Source organism: Micromesistius poutassou (assembly GCF_964030765.1).
Source record: "Micromesistius poutassou genome assembly, chromosome: 11".
NCBI classification, from domain to species: domain Eukaryota; kingdom Metazoa; phylum Chordata; class Actinopteri; order Gadiformes; family Gadidae; genus Micromesistius; species Micromesistius poutassou.
Genome location: NC_140281.1, coordinates 5,766,829 through 5,782,899, shown reverse-complemented (window position 1 = coordinate 5,782,899; position 16,071 = coordinate 5,766,829). Strand labels below are relative to the sequence as shown.

At 44.5% G+C, this 16,071-nt stretch overlaps 1 protein-coding gene across 4 annotated transcripts in view; it reads right to left on the bottom strand.

Annotated features, from left to right (window-relative positions):
- The window catches only part of arhgap29a (Rho GTPase activating protein 29a), a 41,839-nt gene extending 26,093 nt beyond the window's left edge, over nucleotides 1-15,746 (bottom strand). Inside the window, exons 1-3 of one of the 4 annotated variants that reach the window (XM_084475617.1) lie at nucleotides 15,689-15,746; nucleotides 15,055-15,285; nucleotides 13,943-14,404 (exon numbers count right to left, since the gene is read on the bottom strand). In XM_084475617.1, the coding sequence (XP_084331743.1) occupies nucleotides 13,943-14,303 (361 nt within the window). In that variant the 5' untranslated portion in view covers nucleotides 14,304-14,404; nucleotides 15,055-15,285; nucleotides 15,689-15,746. Of the gene's footprint in view, nucleotides 1-11,900; nucleotides 13,899-13,942; nucleotides 14,405-15,054; nucleotides 15,286-15,688 lie in introns of those variants that run through there. The other 3 variants (XM_084475615.1, XM_084475616.1, XM_084475618.1) reach the window with 3 other exon arrangements.
- Nucleotides 15,747-16,071: the final 325 nt, after the last annotated feature.

Sequence of the window (16,071 nt, the reverse complement as noted above, 5' to 3'; positions counted from 1 at the left end):
TAGGGTCTAACCTGGCAACTAAATACATATCCAAAAATGACTTGGAGTAGTCTTCATACAATTAGTGGTTAGCTAGTCAGCTTTCCAACGAGTACCTCAGGTATGCGTGTGTTCACACATTCACTACAAGCACGGTTGGACTTTAGCCTGCAATAATGCACTGCAGATATCTCATGGCCCTCAGCGTGATTAGCTTGTTGACATGGTTAAAGAGTGAGGTCATAACGGGTGAATGAATGGGAGGTTGTGGATGGCGGTGTGAGTGAGCGACATGCCGATGGCAGTGTCCTGACACGTTTTATTGGCAGTATCATGGATGGTTACACATGCTTTAAGCTGTAATGCATGGGTGTAGCAGGCCCTCACCTTTCTCCACTACTACTGTACAGTGAACACCTTGTAGTGGAAGAGTTGACAGCCTGCTAGAGACGAGTCACAGGGGATCAACAGTTCCTCTTGCACAACAATGGTACCAAGAAATCCATGTAATATAAGGCATTCAAATCCAGTCTGCACACCTGGATTAATGATGAAAGAAATCCTGACCATTGATCCAAGAATGTGGTTGTGCACAGTTACAAAATCTAAAATTGCAATTTGAACTGGTGTCCATACTTGTGTAGAAGTGTGTTGAGTAAACGGCTTCATTTTTTTATCCTGGTTCGATCATTTTAATTGAGGCTGCATTTTAGGAAATGGCAAAACAAATGGTCATGACCTTGAGAGTTACAGCACCAAAGCTCTCGCAAACATGTCATTCCACACACACACACACACACACACACACACACACACACACACACACACACACACACACACACACACACACACACACACACACACACACACACACACACACACACACACACACACACACACACACACACATTTCAAAGGCACATTTGTGCTGACGGCTATCCCTGGATTACACCTCGCATGGAAAGGGGATCATGGAGACTTTAGCAGTCTCCTGTTTTGCCTTTTATTTGTTCCTGCCTCCTTTTTTCAAAAAGGGGACCAAAAGGACCAGTGGTCGCGGCCAGCGTTGCGGCCGTGGTGACAATGGGCCAGCTTTGTCACTGCCAGGAAACCCAGCCAGGTGACCAGGTGACCCCCGAACAACTGATCCATAACAACAAAAGAAAACAAATGCTCTGATATATTTAAAGAGCAAGTGAACACAAAACCAAATATGTATATATATTTTTAAACATAGTAATATTTAGGGCTGTGCAGAAAACTGCATCACCGCAATTTGTATTTGTATTTTTTTGTTTTCTGATGAAATAAAACATTAGAACGTGTGTGGAATGAAATATAAATCATTGTTGACTAGTTATCATCATTGACTGTCTACCAAACTATGTTCAAGGACTAGGAAAATAACTTCAATTCAGGGTTGCGGGGGAGAGATAGTCCATTAAACATATGTGGGATTTATTTTAAATTAACAGTAAATAATTAATAATAATCTGACACAATTTTATATATACACCACACAGTACACAGTCAAAAAAGACATTCAGAGACCTTCTTTGACCTGATTGTCAACAGAGTATTCTATGTACGATGTATGTTCATCACTGTACCTTAAATAAGGCTGTCACTTGGAGAAAACAGTCTCTGCCATCAGTTTGTGAACATTCCACAAGTGTCTCTGAATGACGTCACGAGGGACAGGACCACGTGTTTGTTTACATTCAGAGCTCTGTCTGGGCCCCGGTCGACGGCTGCGTCTGAGAGGAAGTTAAGCTTCTCCAACACTTAGGTAGAAAAACACCACAATGTGTCATGCATTTCATTTACAACATAGCTCATTATAATGCTCATAAACAATAACAAAAAATAATAATAATAATAACTTAAGAGTAAGTTGACTGGTAACCGTAGGGTTGCTAGTTCGATTCCCGGCTCATCCTAGTGTCGAGGTGTCCCTGAGCGAGATGCCTCACCCTAACCCTAACTGCTCCTGAAGAGCTGGCTTTCGCCGCGTGTGGTTGACCCCGCCGCCGTGTTAATGTGTGTATCAGTGTTTGTAAGCCGCTTTGGACAAAAGCGTCTGCTAGATGCCCTAAAAATAAATATAGCTGTGCGTTATGTATGTATAGTCTGTCAGCTGTGGACCCGCAGGGAGATTAGCTGATTGGTATCAGCTAATCTGGTATCAGGGGGCTCTTTGATCCCATCAGCTATCAGACTTTACAACACCTCAACCCCCCGCTCCAAACACCTCCAAAGCCCCAACACCTCCTTTTCTAGACTTGATTAAGGACTAAACCCCACACCTCAGGACTGATTGTTGTTTAAACCTTGTTACTTATTTCATTTTCATTACATTGGCACATTTATACTTATAGTCATATTTATTTTTTAATGCACAAGTCACCTACTAACGGACAGTTACATGTATATAGTATGTTTATCTTATTCTAATAGTTTTTTATTATATTTTATTGTTTTTGCACTCTCTTTTCCCACTGTACTGCTGGTCACTTGTGAATTTCTCCTAAGGGGGATTAATAAAGGACTATCTATCTTTAAATAAACAAATAGCACTTCAACAACAACAAAATAAATAACCTTCCTAGTACTCTCAGAAAAGTTTTTTTCTATTATCATATTGTCCAAGTCCAACTCTTTGAAGCCTTTGGTAAAAGTTCAGACTTTGACTATTATGGTGGAATTTAATTGTTGTTTATTATTCAATATTTAGCTTGAGCTCCAATGCTGGCCACCAATTTGATTTGCAGCTATAGTGTTATGGATATTCCCACATGTACTAACGCAACATAGAGGAAACAATACACATTGGGATGTCTAAAGTAACAACATAAAAGCATGGCCAACTGCCTTTTGCCTAGCCTGCCAAAGGCCCCCTTACCAGTGTGAGTGTGAGTGTGTTAGCATCAGCTTCATCCATCTTCATCACGTCTGGCCTGGCTCGGGCCCCTTGTCACAGCGGTTACAGTCTCCCCGGGCGCACAGCCCTGTGTGTGTCTGCAGTGAACATGCCATGTATTATGTGCTTCCAGGTATAAGACAATCTGGCCGTCGCTTAGTCAATGGAAGAAAGTGTGTGCATTCTCCCTGGGTTCACAGAACACTGTGTCCCGGTGTTATGGGCGTTTTGTTGAACTTTATATGGTCTCGGATCAGAGCAGCCTGGGGAAAAATGCAAATGTACCTCAAATAAGGTTTTGAATAAAATCTCTCCCTTACACCATGTGATGTGTTAGAATCCCAATTAACAAAGGTAGTACCGGGATCCAAAAACAGAAAACAACCGCTTGCCTTCTTCACTTCCAAGTGTAGAGAATATACAGTCTCACACCAAAGTTATTCAACCCCTCTTTTAATTCTACTTTAACTTGCTCCACCGATGGAGTCAACAGCACCCACTATCAGAGGTCCCCCGAGAACCACACACACACACACACACACACACACACACACACACACACACACACACACACACACACACACACACACACACACACACACACACACACACACACACACACACACACTTATAAGAAGGCTCCTTAAAACCTAAGCTCTTAATTGGTCAGGCTCATCTCAGTTCCCCATCTAACGACATTATCTCCGGATTGACAAAGCAAATCGAGATCCCCACCCCGTTCACCCAAAGCGAGCTCATGCTGAAAAGAAAGTAAGTGTATCCAACTATCCATGCATCAGTTTATGAAGAGGGCGCCAGTACAGAGCAGCTCTTCCTTCATGAAACACAGCTTCAGTCTATTGTCTCTGTGTCACGGCCTATTGGGAAATGCTCAACACATGGGCTAATTAGCCAGACATTAATTAGCCAGGCATTACGGTGTCTACCTCCATAGCAGGACAAACAGTGCTAAGCAGTGGATGATATAACCAATGCAGTTCAGTCTGCTTTTCATTTTTTCCCCACTAATAGGTTGTCATTTTCTTTTGCAGGTTACAAGTAAAATGTATACACCAATGTGAGAGCCTTTAATATGCCCCCCAACCGTACACAAGAGCAACCCAGATCAGACCGTTCAGTCTTGTGCTGGGAGGACCAGTTGGGATCTCTTTAGTGGGGGGGTAAGTTGTTTGAGTGCGGAAACCCAGCTATTGTCTCTGCGGGGGCCACAAGCAAATAGAAGAAGCGGTAGTCTCGTAGCTCTGCCCCATAAAGCATTTATGGAACAATAAATCATTGTGCTGGCTTTCAGCATTTCACACGGTGCAGACACAAGCAGTGTGTGTGTGTGTGTGTGTGTGTGTGTGTGTGTGTGTGTGTGTGTGTGTGTGTGTGTGTGTGTGTGTGTGTGTGTGTGTGTGTGTGTGTGTGTGTGTGTGTGTGTGTGTGTTAAAGGACTCTATATTGCCAGACACGACAGACTTGTGGACCTCTCTGAGCTTGGCTTATATAAAGAGAGAGGGATCTGTCGGCCACCGAGGCCTGATGAGGAGGAGGAGGAGGCCGGAGCGTGGATTTGGAGGCCAGGCCTGCCAGCACCACATTGCCAGGTTTTAACTTGATCGGCGTCATGGAAACCCAGCATTCCAGACCCTTGTGAGGGGACCAGTAGATGGGGTCTGCAGTGGGGGTGGGCTGGGATGGGTTTCATAATGAAAACATTGTTGGATCATTCACCATCAAGATGACACCTCAATACACTAACTATTTGTTGTGCTCCCGTCTGGTCCAGATGTTGTTGTTGTTGTGTAGTTGGCGTGACCGTCCGTTACCAAACATTTAAACCGTTGGGAATAAGATTGAATCTACTAGAATGACAATGGCAACACATCAACACTCACTTCCAGCTCTGGGAGGCTCACTTTGCAACATTTGCCCCAGCGAGATGCATGGTCTCTGGCCTGGCCTGAGCAGCACGCTTCCCCAAGGCAGTGTGAACCTCCAGCCCGGCCCGCCACAATACGACTGAGCAGCATTCCTTTAGCAGTGACCCCTCGCTATGCTCAGTCACGCATTGCAAATGATTGCAGCTATGGATTATTTATGCTTCAAATATTTTGCGAAACCGGAGGCAAGCTTATTTCCTGGGCGTGAAATCGCTCAACATGTCACAACTAGGACCTTAGGTCAGGTCAAAACATTTACAAAAACTGTGTGTTGGACAGGTTTAGCCACGACTAATGTCAATCAAAAACCTTCAAGGGTCGGCTATTAAGTCGGGCCGCAGCTGGACATTCCAGTTCCTCGGCGAGTGAATAACCCACCAAGGGTTGGGGGCGCTCGTTTCAAAAGAAAAGGTGCATTCATGAGTAGACAGCAGTGAAGCTCAGTGGGAAGGTGCTCCTTTGAGACTTGCATTTCCTCATCAGGCAACAAGAGCCAAAATGTGGGTCCCATAATCAGTCTATCAGTCATTCACTATTAATTTGTTCCAATAGATGCAGTCAACAGCATCCAACCTCTTACAGAGTATGATCGAAGATCACCGTTGCCTAAAAAACAAACAAAAGAAACATTGCAGTGACCAAAAGAAAAGGCTAATCTGTTTGTCCAGTAATAAGAAAGGTCAAGCCTAATGGTTCCACTTAACCTTCTAACCCATGGCCCTCACTCAGGGAAGGGCACTTCCAACGGGTGGCCAGTACATTCGACCCCAGCCTTAAACACCTCCTGAGGCCAGCAAGCCACATACACAAGTAGCGGCCTGAGTGGACCACCGGTGTGGACTCCAAGGATTACTAGATTACACACAGCTGGTCAAAGACAGACCTTTTGCCTCCGCTGGGCCGGTGCTCATGCCAGGGCATTCCCTGCTGCTTCCACCTTTGAAGAATTCTTTCCCATGACTGGACACACAAAGAGCAAACGTTTAAAGAAGGAGCCCCAGGCTATAGACACACAAACACACACAACCTGCCGTCTAGGTAGGGGGGCTTAGGCAGTGGATTCCAGTAGACTTTGGCCAAAGCCTGTTACCAGTTCAATCACAAAAACACCAATGAAAGCCAATAGAAATATTCCCAGATCAAAGCGATTCTTTGATAATAAATAATGAATTTGAGAGAAAGAAATTGCAAAGATATCTCCATCAGCCAATATTTCACTTACCCAGATTGAGACCATAACTATGTTCGACTTAAAAACACACCACAACCCAAACTCAATTCCATCTGTCTATATGCACACACACACACACACACACACACACACACACACACACACACACACACACACACACACACACACACACACACACACACACACACACACACACACACACACACACACCATCTTCTACCCAACGGCCATGTTACCCCTCCACACTGTAAGAGTGAGGTTCCTAATGTGAAGTAGAGAATATGTCTTTCCCACTTTGATTTCTTCTTGGAGCTGTCCATCAGTAATAAATAACAGACCACCTATTTGTCCCCCATTCCTCTTGATATCACCCTCCCCCTCTGCCCCTCCCCCTTCCACTCTCCACCCCCTACTATTGTAGATGAAAGCTGGCATTCCAACTATGCTTTCTGGAAAAGAAAAGGGAAAAACAGTCCCCCAATGTTGGCCAAGAATTAAACGGTGAGGAGGCATTGGTCCGGGCAGTCAGAGGTGGCTGGCCGCGCTGTTCAGCATTTGCAAAATAAGCTATTAATAAACTCCATCTATGCTGCTCTGGGAGAGCCCCCCTCCCCACAGATCCCCCTCCTGCACACCTGTCAGAGGAGGAGGGAGCCCTCTCCAGTGAAGCACAAGAGAGGCTTGTTTAGCTTCCCTCCATCCTAATCCTGGATGACTAGAGTTTGTGCACTTTGAGTCTTTCACAGCTGACTCCAGCAGAGGCCTTCAGAAACAACATTTGCTTCATAAGGGAAGAGATCATTTCTGTTGTTTCACTTGACAGCAGTAATTGGTTATCATGTACATTCAAACGTTTTATTTTAACGAGCAGGATGTGTGATTTGATGGGAAAAATTTTAACTGGGTCTTATTTGTTGGAACAAATTCAAACCATCGGCATTGAAAAAATAATAATATATTTAAATCTTATTATTGTTTCGAAATAGACTAAAACATAAAAAACATAAAAGGAGTTCCTCTCAAAAACAACAAGAGCCATGGGGGGATTTAAAGCCCTGTTTTGTTCCTCAGCTTAATGTCATCAACGCACAAAGAACAGCTTGGAGCACAGGACTGCCATCGCATTGGTTTGAAGCACTTAAGGTCCCTTTGCGTGTGATCGGAGAGGGGGTTATATACCTATACCGTATATAGGTATATACCATAAAACTGGCAATTGCAATCATAAATCAGTTTAGCTCTTGAAGCAATGTAGTATTATATTATTCATCCTTTTTCTACCTTCATAATTGATGAATTGACAATAACATTTTATTGTGCTGATATTTCTACCCAAAGTTAATGCAATGAGGCCTGTGCTTCACACTGACTCTCTTTAACACAACCCGACCACCACCACCCTCCCCTGGTCCTTGACAAACCTCTCCCTCCCCATTATCTCCACCCCTCACCCCTTCCCACAATGCAACCCCCGACAGACACAAGAAGGCCCCTTATCTATCCAGTGGACGGAGGGATAGTATTCGTCCCTTGCTTCGCTTTTACAATCAAGTCGGTTGAGCTCCACTTCAATTGGGGGGGCACCCCCCCCCCCCTAGAAGAAAGAAGAGCCCCTTGGCCCCCACATAACTGGCAGGTCTTTGGACTGAAGATAGCACCCCATATTCCCATCCCTCAGCCATCAGCTCCTGTAACACGCTATGAGCAGCTCCCAGGGGGGACTGTTCCAATCTAATGTAAGCTTTTTTACATTTATGGGATTTTGCTGACGCTTTTCAACCATTCATTCACACACCGACGGTGGAGTCAACTATGCAAGGTGACAGCCAGCTCGTCAGGAGCAGTTAGGGTGAGGCGGGGATCAAACTAGAAACCTTCCGGTTACCGGTCAACCCACTCTACCTCCTGAGCGTGCATCGGAGGTTGTGGCCTGGTAGAAAAACAAGGCCAATTAGGCTTGTATAGGAGATGAGGTTGACAGCCATTGAGGAAGGTATGGATCTGTTTTAAAAACAATTATAATTATATCTATCCATGCTACAGAAGTCACTGAGTTCGCCAGTTAAAGACTGAATAAATGCATATAAACATCACATAGTGGTACATATAATCGTGGCTAACCCTAGACAAATCGACTGCGTGGGACAGGGATTCCAGGTCCGGCGGGCTTTACTTGAGCTCATTTTGCAGGAGAAGTTATGTATTCGGTCGTGACGGCTTAATCCGAGGGACAACTTGCCATCCAAGAACCTCTATGGTTAATGGTCCAATCTGCCTGCACTATGTGTGTGGAAACTTCTGAAATAGCATTTACGCTCTCAAAGAGTGCACGAAACTCTAAATAAAAAATGAGTACAAGAGTACAAGTTATTGTTTTACCAGCGCAGGCTGCAGTATATCCAAACCGCGCTGCATTATGGGTGTTTGCGGTATGTGTGACACTGTGTGTAGGACCAAACGCGTTGCAGCCCAGCCCCTAGAATGGGGCTTGCTAGCCAGCTCTGTCCGTCAAAGGTGGACTGAATTCCTATCAAATGGATATACCATTCTTCTACCATTCTAAATCTTCAAAAAAGTAAGTCTCCTCATGTCGATGCCAGCAATAGAGCTTGACCACAAAGTGACTGCAAAAAATCAAAACATGCTAATATAGTTATACATGACAACATACGGTACATACTCTTTTCTTCTCTTTATAATTTGTTTTAAAGACAAAGGAGAGACAGTACACACAGAGAGAGGAGGAACACAGAGAGGAGAGAGAGAGAGTGGAGAGACAGAGAGTGGAGAGACAGAAAGAGGAGGAACAGAGGGAGGAGAGAGAGGAGAGACAGAAGAGAGAGAGAGAGAGAGAGAGAGAGAGAGAGAGAGAGAGAGAGAGAGAGAGAGAGAGAGATATATATAAGTTTGTAATTTCACATTTTGTACTACTGGTTGTTTATACTACAGTCTACAAATAAATAAACTAATATTGTCCATTTGAACTTGATCATAGCATGTATAGTTTACCCAGCTCTTCTACCACTACACCCCTGCAGGGCTCCATTTGCTAAACTTAACAAATCTGCATATTGTGGTCAGAACCTGACCACCTGCATCCTTTGCAGCGAGGTTCCCAAAAGGCTGTATCCTCACAGTCAGACTTGACCCCATACATAGCCAATATTATTTTACCATTTTGTCCTCCTTAACAAGACGATATATGCCCGAGCCATAAGTCACCTCACCCCAGGCATGCAGCTTAGCAGAATGATAACACGACGAGGGGGCCTTAAGAAGTCCACAAGTTAGAGACCAGGTCAGGACATGGGAGACCCAAGCTAGATTTGATCTTCTAGATACATGTTTGAAGTTATAAGGCCTGGTCGTTCTGCAGCCAGGCACATTGACAATGGCTACACTGGTGGTGGTGACCATAAAAGGAGCTTTTTTTGGAGGGAGGAAGGTTTGTAATGCTTTATGGTTGATAGCAGACCCAGAGGGACTGGCCATCTAAACAGAGTGTGGTCTCAGTCATTGAGAAAGCCTTGAAATGGGCACTGAAAAGGAATAAGTGGAGCTAATTTTAGGCTGCCAATTCACAAGGGGTGATTTAGACCACAAATCACAAATACAGCGTTTAGGTTTCCCTAGGTTTCCCACGGCACTCACTTTCCCAGTGCCCCTCCCAGCGCTTGAAAACCATATACTGTATGTCCTCGAATCTTACTACATAATTAGTTTGAAGTACTTCAAAAAATATCAAAAAATAAAAAAACATTGTTTAATTAATTTATCATTCCTTGGAGTTATCAAGGAAATAAAAACAAAAGCAAGTGAAAACAACTCCTAGCCAACTGCTTATGGCCACCATTCCCACTAGGCCGTTTCACAGTATAGCATTATACATTACACAACATCTGTACGACCTCAATACAGCAATGACTAGTTAATTATCCACATGCGGATCATTTACACAGTCACACAGTAGTCTGTGTGGAAGTGGAATGAGCTCTCACATGAGGTCATCAACACTCAGAGGAGTCACGGCTCTCCTAAACAAGATAAATGCACGTTGTCCGTGTGCTCCAAGCAGATGACGCGACGGCAGTGGGGGGGCGTGTGCATATGAGTCATATGAGACAGCATGGGTATCAGTTAAAGTATGACTAATGCTGGAGTTTTCCATAGTGACCACTCTGGTTTAACAATGCGATGTCGAAAGCAGGGTTGTAAAAAATGACGTGTTCTAATAGACAATCGTTATAAACTGCCTTCATTATATTGGATACTACGAAGGCGGCATATTTTAATTATTCCAAAACTAAAAACATATTCAAAGCCCAGTGGACATCTTACATGAATGAAAAAAACACCAAAATAAATAATTAGATGATGATACTTAGAAAATACTTGCATAAAAATTACCAAATACAAAAAAAAAAAACAGTAACAAACTCAAGATTGTAACCCGTCGAATAACCATCACTACCACCACCACCCCTCCCCACACCCACCATCAACCGACCTCACACTACACGCCAGCACTATCAGAAGACACATGGCACTGGTCCCCTGGCAGGCAGCATGTTAATACAGAGCCGCCAACGTTACCACGTATTGCTCAGTACACACTCCACGCTCGCATGCACTTGGTGTTTAACGAAAGTCAACCGCAAAAGAAGACACCAGAGAAACAAATGGGTGTTTGTTCCGTAGGAATGCGGAGTATGTAAGGCAAAGGGGGTAGAGTGAGATAGTGGTTGAGGAGGGCTATCAAAGTAGTCACCAACCATAACCATGAAGACTATCAAAACTATTTGCTTTGCAAATGGTGGACATATTTAAGTTGTAAGTTTTAAGTTAAGTCACATAACCCACCAGCTTATATATTTCCTTGCCAAACGACTGCATCCTGTGGATAAGCCAATATTGAACCTCATTAAAATTGCACTCCGGTTCGTTAATCGAAATGCTAACGTTTCATTACAGAAACGAGGACTCCAGTGGGCACATTTGCTTCCCTGCAAGAATTAGGTAGATGTAAAACTCCCCTGTTTGGTCCAGTGCCCGTAAGGCTAGTGCCATGAGCTACATTATACTGGACACAAACTAGGAGTCAAAGTAAAAGTAAACTACTACCATGAAGAAGAACCATGAAGAACCCAGTGCAGATTTACATAGAGCACCTTATTCTAGAGGCAATGAGCCACCAGTCTGCTCCACACACACACACACACACACACACACACACACACACACACACACACACACACACACACACACACACACACACACACACACACACACACACACACACACACACACACACAGGAACAACATTAACACACATTAGCACAACTCTATCTTGAAACTTACGGCCCTATCTCACTACGACGGTTTTAGTTTTTAAATAAATCTGTGTGCAGCACCGGTGTTGTTGTCATTGTTAAATGGCAGACGCACAAAAGCCATAATTTTCTGGTTGGCAGAATAGAAGCAGGATACATATAACCAGTGGTGTCACACACACTCTCACACACACACACACACACACACACACACACACACACACACACACACACACACACACACACACACACACACACACACACACACACACACACACACACACACACACACACACACACACACACAGCTCCGTAGGTCGCAAAACAACATGGGACAAAAGCTCTGGGTAAACCGTCTGGTCTGCATCTAGGAAAATGTTTTGCGTTTGTTTTTGTGTTCCCCCTCCCCCCCTCAAATTAAGACATACTAGGAGACATATCTGACGATAGAATTGTTGTTTTGTCATGCTAATCCACCACGAGCAGGAGATGTTTTTCACGAGAACCCCCCCCCCACCGCCTCGGAGTCTTACCGTCCACAACAAAGGAGCTGATCCCCGAGCCCTCCAGGTCACCAGGCGTCCTCCGTGACCCCGGACCCGCGTCTGCACAACGACCCCGTCCAATGCCCGGCACGGTGCCTCAGTACCCCCACTGGCCCATGTTCACCAGCCTGCTAACATCACTATAGCCCACCATCAATAGCCCACCAACACACAGCAATAGCATAGAAGCAACAGTTGCTTATTACAGTAAAACAAACAGAAATCTTCCTGCCACAGAGTTTACTCCACCAGAGACCGGCCAGAGTGAAGGCCATCGTCAACGGAGAAACAATCGCAAGGTTGATGTGAAAAAAAGAAAAAAATGTCTTAGTAATAAACAAACAACATTTAATGGGAATGGCAGAGAGGACCCCCCTCCAGTCCACCAACCCCTGGGAACAATCCCCAGTGGATGTGGCTATTCTTAACATGGGAAAGTAGCATCGTGGCCAAGAGTGAGCGGCCTGCGTGTCTGAAGATGCCTCCCATTACAATGGGTGTCAGACTCACACGGTTGACCGCAGACCCGTCGGCGGGAACCAACCCCCTACCCCTCAGGACAGAGACAAAATGGTCAAAATGGTGTGTGTGTGTGTGTGTGTGTGTGTGTGTGTGTGTGTGTGTGTGTGTGTGTGTGTGTGTGTGTGTGTGTGTGTGTGTGTGTGTGTGTGTGTGTGTAATCTGTATTTTTGTATATCACGCTCCTCCCATAAGCCCTATGAAGATGCACAGTGAACCAGAGCCCTAACTGACTCAACATGATCGGCCTCATCATTGGGGCATTGCCTGATAGTGCACCACCACTGTTTACTGCAAGGAAATAACAAACATTTTGCAAATGAGCGCTTTCCTGTAATTAGCCTGTATAAGCTGTGTTTAAACCACAATCATCTCCAGTCACATGGAGTAGATTGGAGCGGGCACTGTTTTATGCAGTCCTGTATGTTATATTTGTTATATTCTGCCTTGAATAATGGGATGAACAATATATCCTGGTGGTGTCTTTTAGGCTGCTGTACTACCACCACCTTGATATTCAAAGTGTTCAACACTTCTACTATGCCAGCTATGCAGACCGGTGTGCACCATAACAAAACATTAGCCACTATTATAATACGGTCAGACAGTTATAATTACAGTCCTAACCAGAGCTTGAGATTACAGTATCCATGCAGCTTTCACAATTGAGTCATGTTTGCATTCCATCAATGTACATCCACAAAACAACCCCTGCAGAAGTCACCAAAATAGACTTCTGATTAACTCCTTTGAACAGAACCAGAAGTATGCCACCCACCAGAATAAATGAGTGCATGAATAAAAACTATGCCATCCCACAAAAGACCTAGAGATGACATACAGCTCTTGATCTGTATGGATGATGGGGAAAGAGAGAAACTCAACAGACAGGCCTGTTCAAACCCTGGTGAAACAGCCAGGCCTGTTCAAACCCTGGTGAAACAGCCAGGCCTGTTCAAACCCTGGTGAACCAGGCCAGGTCAAGCAGACATGGTCCTCTCTGACCTCCAGGGACAAAGCCTCCTCAGGATTGCCTCATGGTTTGAGGGTGTTGGAATCCAAAGTATTGTAGCACTAATAGGAGGCGAAACCGAGCAAATACCTTTCCATCTCACACAGGAACATGTGTATTTGTTCACCCGTATATCGACATGCGTATCACGTAGCAGGTGTAGCTCAAAAGACCTTTTGCTCTATCCAGACAAAGGGATGTATGACTATTGGATTATACTCTATTACACATTACAATGGATTTGCTGTTCAGATCCTCACGTCCCTCATACATAAAGATTAACACTGATCTTTTTTTCTTTTTTAGACACACTCTCTCTCCCTCTATCTCTCTCTTGCTCTCACTCTCACTCTTTCAGTCTCGCTCAGTCTCACACACACACAGACAGATAAGGTTGGTTTACTGACCGTTCAGCCAAGGCCAGAACTGTACAAAACAGGTAGAGGGTCTGGGAGGGGGAGGGTAAATCCACAACACTATATTTGTTGTTGTCCCTTACCTTCTGAGGAGAACACTTCCTTCAGGTGCAAGAGAACGTCGGCAAACTTTCGCACGTCGTTCACCAGCTGCATGATATAGTCGGGGTTAGCAGTGGCTGGTACTTCCGAGCCCTCAGAGCCATGGTCAGCAGTGCTCAGGGACCGGGTCTTGGACCCTCTGCCCGGTGTGCCAGACCCCAAGGGGCCCGTGCTCGACACCGACCCAACCACAGTGGATGTACCGGTGCTCGCAGAGTTGGGGAAGAAATGAGAGTTGGAGAAGCGGGGTATAGACAGGGAGAGTTTTGCCGCTCCTCCACCACCCATTCCTTCTCCTCCTCCACCACCTCCGCTGCTCTGCCGCAGCATGGCCGCCAGCATGTCCGGCGGTCTGTGTTGACCTCAAAGCTTGACCTGTGTCCGAGACCTCCAACTGGCTCAGGCCCGATGGTGTACCGGAGAAAGGATGTGTAGACCTATTCCTTCCAAAACATGAGTAAAGAGAGAACAACAATTTCTCTTAGATCCAACACAAATGTATAAGGATTTTAAGTAATGGAAATGCCATATAGTTTGTCCGCTTTCTTAGCTTTAGGCCTACAAATAAAAGGTGTTGTACCTAAGCAGGTGGCCCACGTTAATCAGAGCCTACAGAGGAGCAGGTCTCTCTATGTGAGCCATAGTGGCAAGATACGTTTATCGGAGTCAGAGATCCCGTATATATGAGCACTGCACTGTATCATACCTGATCACCTTAAATCACACGTTACAATCAGGTCGACATCTCAAACAGCCCTTCTACACCAACACGAAATCGGGTCAAACCTTAGAATATATGAAAACGATGTAGCAACACACTGGTTTAACGAACAACACATGTTGGTATGCATGAGAGTTGTTTTAAACAACTGGCTGTACGCTGACAACCAACAAATCAAACCCCAGTTGTTTAACGTTTTATATATATATATATATATATATATATATATATATATATATATATATATATATATATATATATGTGTGTGTGTGTGTGTGTGTGTGTGTGTGTGTGTGTGTGTGTGTGTGTGTGTGTGTGTGTGTGTGTGTGTGTTATATACGTGTTTGGATCGTTGTAAAGTAGGCTACAGACCTGCTGTTGAATCCTGAAACATTGCAACAGGAAAAGTCTTATTGTGGTAACGGTGAGTCTGTCTGGAAGGGAGACGCGGCTTAATCCAGCTGTGTCAGCGGTACCCCTCACCGGTCAGTCGGCTCTGGATCAACACCACTGGCTGTGCGGACTTTAGGAGACCCGCCGGCCGGTGAACTGAACTCTAGAGTAGATGGAGCTCCTCGGCTAACCACGTGATTTTGAGGATAACTTGTCATTGGCGGAGGAAGGAGAATTGGGGGCGGGGATTAGAGTGTGTCCCTCCCATCACAACAGGTGTCCTATTTGGTACAGCAGTCTTTCCTTTTTTAATATAAAGTTGAACACAAAGTTATTGCAGTTTGATCTTATGCAATTATAAGGCACAAGGTATTACATTCGTTACATAATCTAGACCCTAACCCTATTAAAATGTAGGTTTATAGTTTTAAATCATTCCAGATCATCTGAAGAAAGCATATATTGAAGAATATATATATATATATTAGTAGAGAAAATAGGCATCAAAAAAATGTGGTCCTTGCCTATTGCTAGCCTACGTGTGTAAAGAATGTAGGCCTACTAGTTGAACAGAACACCGTCTAGGCGTATTGCCCTCATAATATAGGCTTACCAGACACATAGAGAGTCGATTCATCTGGTACTTCAGGGGCCTTGTCACCGAGGGAACATGGCCTCGATGTCTCTTTCGTTACAAGAGGATATTAGTCATGAATCATCCTTCCAACGTTTGTAAACAGACAAATACAATTAGGTTAAGCTATCATTCTTCAAAAATACAATTTATTTAAAGTTAGAAAAATGTTTGTGGTATTTCGGATAAAAATGTATCATTGCCAGGGTATTTATGTAGGCCCACACATTGGACCTGTAACCTAAGTAAGCTATCGGAATAGGCTACTGTATTTTAGTCGGCTGCAGTCTGCAGAGCGCCAACTATTAAGTCAGGAAAGTGGGCCTCGAGTGGGTTGGGACAGGGTTGGGAGCCCCGGCCTC